At 40.6% G+C, this 12,071-nt stretch overlaps 3 protein-coding genes across 10 annotated transcripts in view; 2 read left to right on the forward strand and 1 right to left on the reverse strand.

The window, feature by feature from the left end:
- The window catches only part of LOC106649544, a 62,504-nt gene that overhangs the window by 17,630 nt on the left and 32,803 nt on the right, over positions 1–12,071 (reverse strand). For 4 of the 5 annotated variants that reach the window (XM_014367019.2, XM_014367010.2, XM_014366994.2 and 1 more), the window contains exon 1: positions 4,319–4,876. The exons of the other annotated variant lie outside the window; for it this stretch is intronic. The gene's annotated coding sequence lies outside the window, so the exon portion shown is untranslated. Of the gene's footprint in view, positions 1–4,318; positions 4,877–12,071 lie in introns of those variants that run through there. 5 annotated transcript variants of the gene reach the window in all.
- LOC106660139 (poly(ADP-ribose) glycohydrolase) lies at positions 5,585–9,050 on the forward strand. Its single transcript, XM_014382991.2, has 11 exons — positions 5,585–5,806; positions 5,882–6,011; positions 6,072–6,232; positions 6,301–6,417; positions 6,490–6,651; positions 6,728–6,981; positions 7,049–7,149; positions 7,221–7,380; positions 7,452–7,770; positions 7,848–8,079; positions 8,154–9,050. Exons 2-11 carry the CDS (start codon positions 5,906–5,908, stop codon positions 8,855–8,857), a joined length of 2,316 nt encoding a protein of 771 aa, XP_014238477.1. The 5' UTR covers positions 5,585–5,806; positions 5,882–5,905; the 3' UTR covers positions 8,858–9,050.
- Positions 10,148–12,071, forward strand: part of LOC106660083 (E3 ubiquitin-protein ligase TRIM9) — a 54,971-nt gene continuing 53,047 nt past the window's right edge. For 3 of the 4 annotated variants that reach the window (XM_023459395.1, XM_023459397.1, XM_023459398.1), the window contains exon 1: positions 10,148–11,347. In XM_023459395.1, coding sequence (XP_023315163.1) covers positions 10,754–11,347 — 594 coding nt within the window. In that variant the 5' untranslated portion in view covers positions 10,148–10,753. The remainder of the gene's footprint in view (positions 11,348–12,071) is intronic. The other variant, XM_023459396.1, reaches the window with a different exon arrangement.

Genomic DNA, 12,071 nt, shown 5'->3' on the forward strand with positions numbered 1-12,071 from the left:
AAAAATTAATTCGGAGTTGAGCGAAAACAGGAGTAGTAACCGTAGTGAACATTTTTCTTCGCCCCGGAAAAGTACACTGGAAGAAATTTTTTTATTCCGACAAGTGAACTGCATTTCATGTAACATAAAAATCCAAATAAAATTTCATATCGCAAAGAAAAAATTGTGACTGTATGATTCTTTGGTTTTTATATCGTATGAAACTCAACTTTTTTGATGCACTCAACAAATTTCATTCATATAAGCACTGCCTAATGTTGTTTAAGGTAATTTTAGTAAGATACATACAGATGAGCTTTTGACCGCCCAGTACTATGCAAATATCAGCGAACATATTTTGCATACAGAAAGTTTTTCTATAGTTAATAATTAATGTACGAGATCTTCCTCCACTGTATTCAAACGATGAGAAAATAGAAAGCAACCAATTAAAAGGCAAATAATAATATGATGGGTTTCCCTAATACCTCCTACATATACACACGATTAATCGTTCATTTCTCTCAGCTACTTGCATATAAGAAACCAAGTGCTTGGAAATCTCGAGTCATGATCACGAGTCTGCGTATAACTAAAATACTTTTCTTCTCACCCTTTCAAGAAAGCGAGAGCTGTGCAAGATTTTGGATACGCGAGTCAGTTGAATTGACTAGCGAAAAATTCACACGTATACAATACACTTATGCACTCAGATCAGATACTCGGCTACACAAGCCTAAACCTCGCATTGCTTTATATATATATATATATATAATTTTATCCGATAAAACGTCTGAATGAATTAATTAGTTCAATTGATGATTATGTAAATAAATGTAAAATGGATACTTCTCTTGACGAGAGATAAAATCATGACTTGATGTTTCAATTGACTTTTCACATGAATAAATGATCGAAATTTTTTCGCGTCGAACATGTAAAAATAATTACCCAATTTGCAGTTAATAGAATTTTTGTATAATGCTACTACATATTTTAATGGATAAGTGGTCTTCGCTCCTGAATAAATAATAGTGATAAAATTTTTATAAAATAGTTAGCTTTGAGAAATATTATCAACAATCCATATTGACCTTTGGTGCTCGAGCTTTAGCGTGACCGAAGGTCACGTGTAACATAACAAAAAGTAAGACAGAGCTATGGGAACATTACTGGTGGTACCGTTATGCCCTCGCGAGGCCATGCACGACCTATGACATACAGACACTGATCTGCACTATTCATATGGATTTCGTTATTTGAGTTTTGATACACTTGCTACGATGAAGTTCAAAGTCCTCATTAGGTACTCGCAAATGGGAGCAATTTGTTCACTGAAATAAATCCGTTGGCTGCATCAAGTAAAATGCCTTCGTGAGTTTTCAGACTTGATGACACGAGAGACCTGTTTGAGCCGACCAACGGATTTCTACAAGTAAAGAAGATTGTTTTTGTCCCATAGAAATATGAAATGAAATCATCCAACAATTGCAGTTTGAAAAATAGTGGAAAAGTTTAAACGTTTTAGACGAGGTCGTTTAAACAAAAGACGTTTGAATAAATAGTAGTTCATGGATGTATTGTTGTTCAAGTCATTTAAACCTGAATTTCGATCATTGAAATTAATTTTTAATAAAATCATTCTTAAATACAAAAGCTCAGTATATAACAAGGCTTGTATGTGGAAGTTATGCGAGTTATGCACGTAATTTCTCTTTTAATTGTAAAGCCATAATTATTTTCGAGTTACGTAAGTCATGTATGTGCGAGTAACCTCGTCAAAAATATACTTTGTAGCATTTACAAACTATCACTTACATTATACAGGTTTGCGTGTTCAAGTGATATGCTAGTGGTTACGCGCGTGTAAGTGTCGTTTCTGTTGGGCTTTGTTGGTCTCCGTCGACGTTACGCGAATCGAAAAACATAGGGATTACCCGTGTGACAAGGAATTACGTGCGTATATTTTTTACCATACAATGAAAAGAAATGGCGAACCAAATAAACTTTACTGAAACGTACTCGAACTCAAGTAAAAATATACACAGATCGTTAATTCGAAGAAAGGCTTCTTGGTGTTATCGGCCTCTCAGACAAAAATGAATGTTCAAATTTCGCCACTCGAGCATCTCTCGACTGCGGAGCGGCGAAAAGAGAAAATAACGTTTCCATTGCATCTCTAAAAGTGTATGCGATGCTTTTAACGCCGACGCGTGGCAGCCTGCGCCGGTCGAGAGGGCCAGAACAGTTCAAAGTGAAGGCTGTAATAAAAAATTTCGCGGATCGCACGTCGACTCGAATTTTCTCTTACGAAATAACGAGTCAGGATGTGGGAGGATTCAAGATTTAGCCGCGTCGATCGCCGCAAACGAAGCAGAGAGCTCACGATCGCTATCAGTTGCGGCTAATTACATGTACGATGAAGCCGCCGCCGCATTCAAATGACTGATATCTCTTTTATTTTTTTTAACCATAGCGAACGTACCTGAAAATAAACGCTATTATTGCTAACAACAATAATTTCTCCGCCACCATGCGTGTGACCCAATAAAAACCCATAGCACAGATAGATAAAAGAGAAAGAAAAATCTGAACCAACACCAAAGTAGTATAATAGCCATTTCACGTGCAGATCGTTATCGCACCCATATAGTTTTGCCAAATAAAGCTTATTGATAAAAGAGCAAAAGACAGTTGAATCGGTACATGTGCATGTGAGACGGTTAGCAACAACACGACCCAATTCTCATCACGCAGCGACGAGAGAGAGAAAGAGAGAGAAGGGAGATAGACAAAGAGTCAAAGCTTTTTCCAAGATAAGCATCTTTGTGTGTGTGTGTGTGTGTGTGTGTACTCACAAAAAAAATGACGATCCACGCGGATTCTTTTTGCCTCGGTTGGTACTGCTACTGCACTTTTTGGCTGGGACCGCGCGAGCTGTAAATGCATAAGAAATCATGCAGAACGTGACAATGCGTACATGTATACGTGGGTGTCTTTTTTCCTCTTCGCTGAACTTTCGAGATATACTCGAAAATCGTGTTTTGCCCTCGAAAGCCTGTCGGAGCCAAACCGGCGACTGGCCGTATTTTTTCGTCGCACACATCGCTGACGTACAGCATAACGACGATCGATAAGATATTTTCTTACGGACTAATTTTTTTTTACTTCCAAACCTCGATAGGCCTTTAAATTGCAAGTTCCCAATAAACGATTAAGCACGCGCGTATCAGCTGCGATTATTCAACGCTGATAAGAGATTCTCAACTGATTTATTACTACAATGAGCGAGATGAAGGTAATTTTCCAAAAATAAATTGTAATGAGAGCGAGTGAAGATGCAGTCGCTATGTATGATTTCTGGACAGAGACATTATTATGCCGATGTGTAGCCTGGTTCGAAAATAAACACCAAGCTCTAATTATATAAGTCTAACCCCATGCGGAAGTGGCATCCGAAAACGAACATTCGCATATGAGGTAACTGCAGACCTTTACCGACGTGTTGCAGACGTGGGATTGCATTCGTCGAGCAAAAAAAAAATAAAAAAATAAATAAAACTAATGAAAAAAGAAAGACGTTGTCTCTGTCGGGTGCATAGCGAACGTGTCGATCGATACACTTCACGGTCAATATCGCGAGCTCGACGATTTATAAGTACACCCGAAGCAAAATAAATAAGAGTCAGCTGACGTATGGACGCATGTCTCTCATAAGAGGTAACGACGGTCCCACGCATGAATAAATAGCAGCGATTAGGTCTTTATTATGACGCGCGCGCGACATGTCTCCGCAGCGAAGTCGAGAGTCGAGTCATCACACGTGAGAGTATTCGACAATTTGGCCAATGCCTTGAGCTTGCGCGCGCTCGCGACATTTTTCATCGACTCGAAACAAAAGCTTTCGTGCACGTTAAAATGCGAGTATCGATACGATTGCTTCTGCTCTTTTCTCTTCCTTTTTTTGCCAACGTTCGCGACAGTTGCCAGAAACGAAATAACAGCAGCGAGTCGCATCTCTGGCCCATCGTCCGCCCCGTAGCATATGCACGGTGAAAAATAAATCAATAATATAACCTCGCGTCGCGCAACGAACCCTCTTGTTTTTCCAATGCTTATATATGGGCCCGAGTTTATTCGTTGCATAGCTAGATCAACTCTCCTAAGCATCCTTCTAGCGTTCTTCCCTTTCATTTCTCTCTTTCTACGAGGTATACACAGGGGCTCGACTATAAGACTATAAGACGACAAGTAGCAGGTACTCAGCTCGTTGGCCTGTGTATCTCGCGCATTCCAGAGTAAATATAGATATAGAAACTATGCAGTCTCGCTCTCTCACCTTGTCGAATGCTGCAGCAGCCCGTTTTCGAGTCGGTGCAATCCTTCCGTGCAGGATTCATCGTCTCATATCATCGGCCAAAGTCGAGCTTTTTATCCTCGATTCACGCCTCTATTCCCGTATACGAGCTACGGGAAGGACGTATCATCGTTCTTATTCCAAGATACGTCAAAAGTAACTTGTTTCTTTTTTTACTTATTATTATTTCAGTTGTACTCTAGTTACACAAACCCGCACTAATTTGACACTTTGGCACTTGTTTATGATTGTCAATTGGAGAATAAGGGTTCACATTTGCGCGCACTGACACTTGGTAAAAATGAAAACGTATAAAAACGGGGGAGCAGGAGATTTTGTTGTACGAAAATGGAGCTTTGCCGCGGCCACCTGTCGTTATCAATAATTCAGGCTTACGTCCGCGAATAGTACCTATTCAAGTACATAAGTGTTGTTGTTGTTGTTGTTATAGGTACTTTTACTCGAGGTATGCTATGTATCGATGCGCGAAGTACACGCGACGAGCTAAGTGTGCACCGAGAACTGACTCGGATTCGCGAGGCGAGAGGCGGTTGAAGGAACGCGTGTGTAGCTGCCGAATCCCCACCCCGCCGCGCCGCGCGCCATTCGCCACTTTTATACCTACTCTCCTGTAGGTATGTGTACTGCTTTTATATACACTGCTGATTATGACTGTGGGGCTACGTGTATGCCCATATACCTATCACATTTACCTGTCCCAGCGGAGCGTGTAGAAAGGGACCGCGCGCGCGATGGAATTTTTGCCCCCGAGATCTGCGGGATCTGCGGATACTTGCCGCGATTGTTCTACTTAGGTACGTGTGTGTGTGCATTCAGCGACACATGTATTATGCATATGCAGCTCTCGTGTAAAGGACACTCGTCGCGTCTACTTTGCGAATATGCATCGAGTTACTCGTTGTCCGCTGCTGCAATACGATATATACGCAGCCTCGGAGGAAATTCATGCTCTGCGTCGCGCAGCTAGATCGTCGTGTCGCGCTCGCTGCACAGACTCCCATCTCGAGCCACCTGCGGCCGTATGATTTTTCATTTTTTTATCCCTGAGCTGTAAAATCATCTGCCGTTACGCTGCGTTGCCTCTACCACTGTAATTATCGATCTCGACTACTCTCCGGACGATTGCCTCAATTGCGTTAGCGATAATTGCATTTGCTCGCTCGAGACGGCAGCTAGCGTCATCTCGCAGGCGATACTTCAACTTATGTGTTTTGGCGCTCGATGCGCCACTGCTCCGCTTCTGCTGGCTGCAATTCGCAATCACAACAGGTCAACAACTTTCTAACTCCGCGGCTCAGTACTCCAGCTCCGCTTTATCAAACAGACGTCAACTGACTGTTTTTCTACATTATTTTTCCGGCAAAAATGTAGTTTTTATATAACTAGAACCGGTGATTCGAGTCAAATCTGACAGTGCCATAATTTTTACAATTTTAAACCTTTTATCATGTGAGATGTGAATTTGTTTTTATATTTTCAAAAACATATACAATTTTTATCTTTTTATCAATTATTATCGTACAGATTTTATATTAAACTTGCCAAATCATGTCTGAAGTTAAACTTTCATTAGAAGAAGAGTTGCCCTCTCCAGAGCTATTTTCTGATCCAGAAGTTGATACAAATGTGTCTGTAGCAGGGACAACCGATGAAAGTAAGTTTTTTGCATACTTGGAATTTGTGAACAATCGTTCATTTTTGATATTTTGAGTAGCAAGCTCTACATCTGCTGGTTGTGCTGAACCAGATCTTGCCTGTGATGACACTGATTGGAAAGGTATAAGTTTAGAGGAAATTTATAAGCATCATGGACCTTTCGATTGGAACCACCTACCACCAATACATCCAACATCAAACCATACAGTTCTCTTTGAGGTGATTTCTTTAATTTATTTATTGATCTTCTTCTATAAAATTAATTAAACTAAGCATTAAATTCACAGCTGCCTCTTACCAATAGGGGTCCTCCAAGAGCTTATCCCTCCAGCCAGTCAGATAAATGGAGTCAAAATTATGTGCGAATGCCACACTCTGTACATAGTCTTTATCCTATTGATCCAGTATGTGTACCATTATAATTTTACCATACATATTTTGAATTTCATTTTGTGGTAATTTTAATTTTGATTAAGGAAAATGAATCGAGTGGCTTTAGACGTAGATGGGAAGTAATTCAAGAAGCATTATTGCAAAGTTTTATGTCTTCTGAGCAATTACAAATGGCTATTTTATCTTATAATCACAAATATGCCAAAAGATGGAACTTTTCCGCCCTTCATCATTTTTTCAACAAAGTAATTGCCTTTATATCAATTTAAATATTTATGCCACATATTTAGCCATTCAAACTTAGTGTTCATATTTTTGCAGTATATTGATGAAGAAGAAATGGGATTGTGTTTGGGTTCTTTAATTCCGAAGATGATTCAACTTGCCTTGCAACTCCCAGATTTAATCACTGGACCATTACCTTTATTAAAACGTCAAACCAATGCATCAATAAGTCTTAGTCAACTGCAAGTAGCTTCTTTACTGGCTAATGCATTTTTTTGTACATTTCCACGCCGTAACTCAAGTAATCCTCAATCAGAATATGGCACATTTCCGTACATAAATTTCAATGGGTAAATAATAATATAGCCAACATCTGTTAGTAGTTATTGAATAATTTAATTATTTAATGATTTTCAGATTATTCTCCTCTTTTAGCGAAAAGAGAAGTTCAAGATGCAATTCTGTAATGGAAAAATTAAAATGTCTTTTCCACTATTTTAGAAGAATAACTTCAAAAAGTAAATATTTTTATTCTTTTTTTATCTTAATTTTTTTTCTTGAAAACATTAATTTAATTAATATTATTTAGGTCCTGAAGGAACTATTACAATACAAAGACGATACATTGCCAGAAGGAATTGCCCTAGATGGAATGATCAAAAAAATAAACTTCCTTCACTGCATATTTCAAGTAAAGGTACTATTGAAACCCAAGGAGCTGGTCTCTTACAAGTTGATTTTGCAAATAAGTAAGATATTCTAAAAATAATAAATGTGTATTATTTAAAAATCACTAATACAACTCTATTTATACTTGCAGGTATGTAGGTGGTGGTGTTTTGAATTATGGTTCTGTTCAAGAAGAAATAAGATTTGTTATATGCCCAGAATTAATGGTAACAATGTTGGTTGCCGAAGCATTAGAGGATACAGAAGCTCTCATTATCAAAGGTGTTGAGAGGTACAGTAAATACAAAGGATACAGTAATACTTTTATATGGGATGGCGACTTTATCGACGAAACTCCAAGAGATAGTAGTGGAAGATTAAAAACATGTATAGTAGCTATAGACGCGTTACAATTTGATCAACCCAAAGTACAATTTACCATGGGAAATGTCATTCGAGAGTTGAACAAGGTAAAATCTAAGTTTACATTATTACTTAAATTTATGTCAACCACAATTAATGCAAATAATTATTATTTTATTTTTAGGCCTACGTTGGTTTCAGCACTGAAATTGCATCGACCAATTTACCGGCAGTAGCTACAGGAAATTGGGGGTGTGGTGCGTTTCGTGGAAATCCACAATTGAAAGTATTGGTTCAATTAATGGCAGCTGGTGTAGCTGGACGGTCAGTAGTATATTTTACATTTGGTGATACAAGTTTAAGGGATCGAATTGCAGATATGTATTGGCATCTCGTTCGAAATAACGTTAATATAGGTAAAATAACATGATCTTTTTAAATTTTTTTCCATTTTTTTGCAAGTGATTCTAACACTTTTTATATATTGCAGGCCATTTATTTACACTCATATCGAAATATCAAGAAGTATCAGTGGAGAATCGGGCGGATTTTTATCGTTTCTTATATAATCGAACAAAAATGAAGTCGTCTGTACACTTTTTCAATGATAAAGATTTTTCATCAAAGTCGTTTGAAGAAGAAGACGGTGCTGACAAAAATCGCCCAGACAAATGGCGTTTCAACATGGACTTCAAGAAACATGCCTCAATCGCCAAACAAAAAGAAGACGCTTTAGAAGAAAAAATTGGTAAATGGTTGGAGCATGTAGAAAGTGACGTTGCGGCTTTAGATGAAGCCGAGGCAAGTACATCAAAAGCGGAGGAAAGCGTGCAGATTGCAAGTACCAGTGGTAAAGAAACAGAAGCAATTGCTGAAAAAAACGATCAGCCAAGCACTGTATCTGTACAAAATAAAAAGAAGCAAACTTTCGACGAATTGTTTGGAGAAAAAAAAGCCATGGTTCATTCTCCAAAGAAAAAAGTATCTGCTCTCGATACTCTGGATAAACTGTTAATCGAAGAACCGTCGGTCAAAATGGATGTAAAAAGTGTATCGATGGAAGTGGACGTTAAAATTGAGAAACAGGAAGAGATAAGTTCTTTTCAAAATAAATTAAACTCTTCGAAAAACCAAAAAGAGAGTCAAAAGAAAATTTCTGATTTTTTTATCGTCAAACGAAAAGATGAATTGTAAATTTGACTATACAAAATTTTAGCACTGAGAATACGAATTTTTTAATCATGGAGCTTTTTAATGATGTATATATTTTTAAGAAATTACAATGTATGAAATTACAATTTATTGAAAATACTAAATATATTTTATTATTTCTTGCAAGTGGTTTTCACCCACTCGCATCGAAAAAGTAGAAGTAAAATAAAACAAACTATCGTGCTTGAAGTTTGGCCTTTGAATGTTGTTTTTAATGAATGAAGGTAGGATGTTAAATAATTTGCGCAGTCGGACAAGGCACTAATCTCGCTGAGAAATTGTCGGTTCTCAACGCTAATTAAGAATTTTACATAACTCGACGCGTATAATTTTACGTCACGCGTGTCGCTCGAAGTAGGTCGAACTAAAAGAGTGAATTTTCGCGCTTGCATCCTTTCTTTGCCAATACTGTTTTTTTTTGTCGTGGTCGTTGTTACCAGCATCCTACAAGTGCATCCGTCCCTATGTAATCTTAAAATCGACCTTGTTCTCTTTTTCTTCTCTTTCTGCGCCTCATCGCCCTTGCGCTTGAAAACATCTCTCGTCCTGCAGCGTATAGCCTGCGCGCCAGTGACGAAGCGTAAACTTGCAGGGCCCCCAATGTTTCATCAAATCGTCCGTTTTTTCTCAAGCATAAGTGCTTTTGAAACCAATGATCGGCTTTACGCAAATTGTTTACACAAAAATCCATTGAAGCTAAAATTTTTGCACCGCCTGCCTCCAAGTCAAGGATGAACTGAATTTCGGAGTCAACTTTTGCGAATCTCCTTCGCAAAATATTAACGATTTCATCTAAAGCGCCGTTTAAAATTATCGGCATTACGCAATCGTAAAAATATTACTGACAATACAGTTGAGGCGAACGAAAGCAAATCTCTATAATTAAGCACACGACCGGCTTTGGATTATAAAAAACAGGCACACGTAATTATTACCAGAATAATACACGCCATTATATTCCTCCTACATGAACGAAGAATCAAAATTTGTTGTCATTCGAATCATGAGTATACAAGGCCGAAAAAAAGTTGTAAGATAAAAATGTACAGGTACGAGATAGGCAGGTATACAGGTAGATACGCGCCTGCTAAACAGAATCGTACGGCCGGCAGCAGTTCTTTGACTCCGCGGGCACGCAGATATATATAGAGACAACGGTGGCGGCGGCAGCAGCAGCGCCAATTCGAGCGCACGGTTGGCCTCCGCTCGCAGCTTCGCTCGGCGAAACGAGTCAGTCAACTCGCTGCATTCGTGTCGAGCGTATCCGTGAACTTTTAACGGCCCCTCGCGTGTTTATATACATAGCACAGCGTACAAACGTTGTTGTTGTCGTTTTTGATCGACGTTTCGAACGCGTACACGGGCTTTTTAGAATTTGAAAGAAATTCGAACCGCGTGTGTGGGATTTTGTCATCGTGTGTCAATCGAGTGCAAGTGTTGGTGATCCACTAATCGATTATATTACAAGTAATTATTGGCGTGTTTGAAGTGCTTTATTTTTGGTGTCGTGCGCGTGTTGTTGTCGTGTTGGTGCGTGACAATTTTAACTCGCGTTGCAACTCAATTGCCGCGTGATATGTGAAATTGGAGCCAGCAGCTGAAATTTTCGACTTTGCAGTTGACGCAGCATAGAAGAAAAATATTTCCGGAGCAAGAAGCGCCGAGCATACCGGTTAGCCCTGACCTTATTATATATAGTGCCGCAGAGAGAGAGAAAGGACATAACGTTCCCACGTGCTGTGTCGCTGCTCCTATTGAAGCAGTGTGCACTTGCAGCTGCAAAGCGACTAGAGCGAGTGATCTGCGAGCAGCAAGGATCATGAGTACGGAGTTTTAAAGGAACAGGGACACCAAGTGACAGCTGCAAATCTCGCGAAGATGGAAGACGAGCTACGCTGCCCGTCGTGCAAAAAGTTGTACGTCGAGCCGGTACTGCTGCCCTGCTGGCACTCGCTTTGCCTGGCGTGCGCCGTAAATCTGCAGGCTCAGCCCTCCTCGGTGGGCCCGGCCGAGGGCTCGGCCTCGTCGACGACGTCCTCGAGCCACGAGTCGAGCTCCAACGGCAACGGCCACGTCGTCGGCACCGACAATCACAACGGCCACAACGGTCACAACGGCAGCCTCAACTGCGACCCGGAGGCCGACAAGGTGTCGATCCTCTCGGAGACGGACTCGGGCGTCGTGTGCAGCACGAGCAGCGCCGCCTCGACCGGCAGCTCGAGACCCGGCAGTTACGTCGGCACACCTGGCAACGGGGGTGGCTTCCCGCCGAGCGGAGGCACCCTCTGCCTCAGCTGCCCGGTCTGCCAGAAGACGGTCTTCTTCGACGACGGCGGAGCCAACAACCTGCCCAAGTACAAGGCCATGCAGAGGATCGTCGACAAGTACCTCGAGTCCAAGAACGTCAAGCTGCTTTGTCAGATGTGCGAGAAGGAACCGCGAGAAGCTACGGTCGCCTGCGAGCAGTGCGAGGTAAGCACGATACAACAACAAGAGCCCGAGACCGGCCTCCGAAAAGTGAAAGGAGTTTGGCTCCGCGGAGCATTCCACAGCCTCGATTTTTGGCAGTTTTACGAGCGGCGCCGGATTCTCGTTACGTTGCAATAGTCCTCCGGTCGTAACGTCTTGTTGTAAGCTTATCGATCGTAATCGTCGCCGATAAAAAACACGTCGGCGATTACGCGTAATTTGAATCAAGCATCGACTCGTATCACCGACAATTTTTCCAACTTTTTGCTATTGGCGCACGTGTATCTCGAATGCTTTGTTTACCCGAGTAATTTTATAATTGGAAAAAATCGCCGGTTTAGCGGAAAACTGTATTCGACTCTGATCCGCATTTTCAAAACGAATCGACTGTGCGCGTCCGAGTTATAGCCATTAAAATCCGTCAATATTGGCTTATTCTAGCTGTATAGTATTATACTGTATATGCGAACGATATTGCCGGCTCCGAGTGTTGCATTTTTCACTGTTTATATATTTTCGCGCGATTTCAGCCTTTCGCGCTTCCGAGAACTTGGTCAATAAAGAAGTCGGTCAATAAAGTATCCTTGTACGCATCGGCCGAATGATTTTACTCGTCGGAGATTTTACGAGGCGCTCGTTCGCTGGCTTGGCTGCGCGCATTATATCGTGTGGGCGTAAAATAAAATTTCATTTCTTTATGTACGCGAGCCGCCGAAAGGGTGCAATA

Source organism: Trichogramma pretiosum, unplaced genomic scaffold (genome assembly GCF_000599845.2).
Source record: "Trichogramma pretiosum strain Unisexual culture from Peru unplaced genomic scaffold, Tpre_2.0 scaffold57, whole genome shotgun sequence".
In the NCBI taxonomy this organism is placed as follows: domain Eukaryota; kingdom Metazoa; phylum Arthropoda; class Insecta; order Hymenoptera; family Trichogrammatidae; genus Trichogramma; species Trichogramma pretiosum.

What these genes read in the sequence shown, in the direction of transcription:
- LOC106660139 (XM_014382991.2), top strand. Translation starts at nt 5,906, where the DNA reads ATGTCTGAAGTTAAACTTTCATTAGAAGAAGAGTTGCCCTCTCCAGAG. An exon ending in ACCATACAGTTCTCTTTGAG is followed by an intron (nt 6,233 to 6,300) that starts GTGATTTCTTTA and finishes TTAAATTCACAG; the next exon opens with CTGCCTCTTACCAATAGGGG. An exon ending in TTCATCATTTTTTCAACAAA is followed by an intron (nt 6,652 to 6,727) that starts GTAATTGCCTTT and finishes ATATTTTTGCAG; the next exon opens with TATATTGATGAAGAAGAAAT.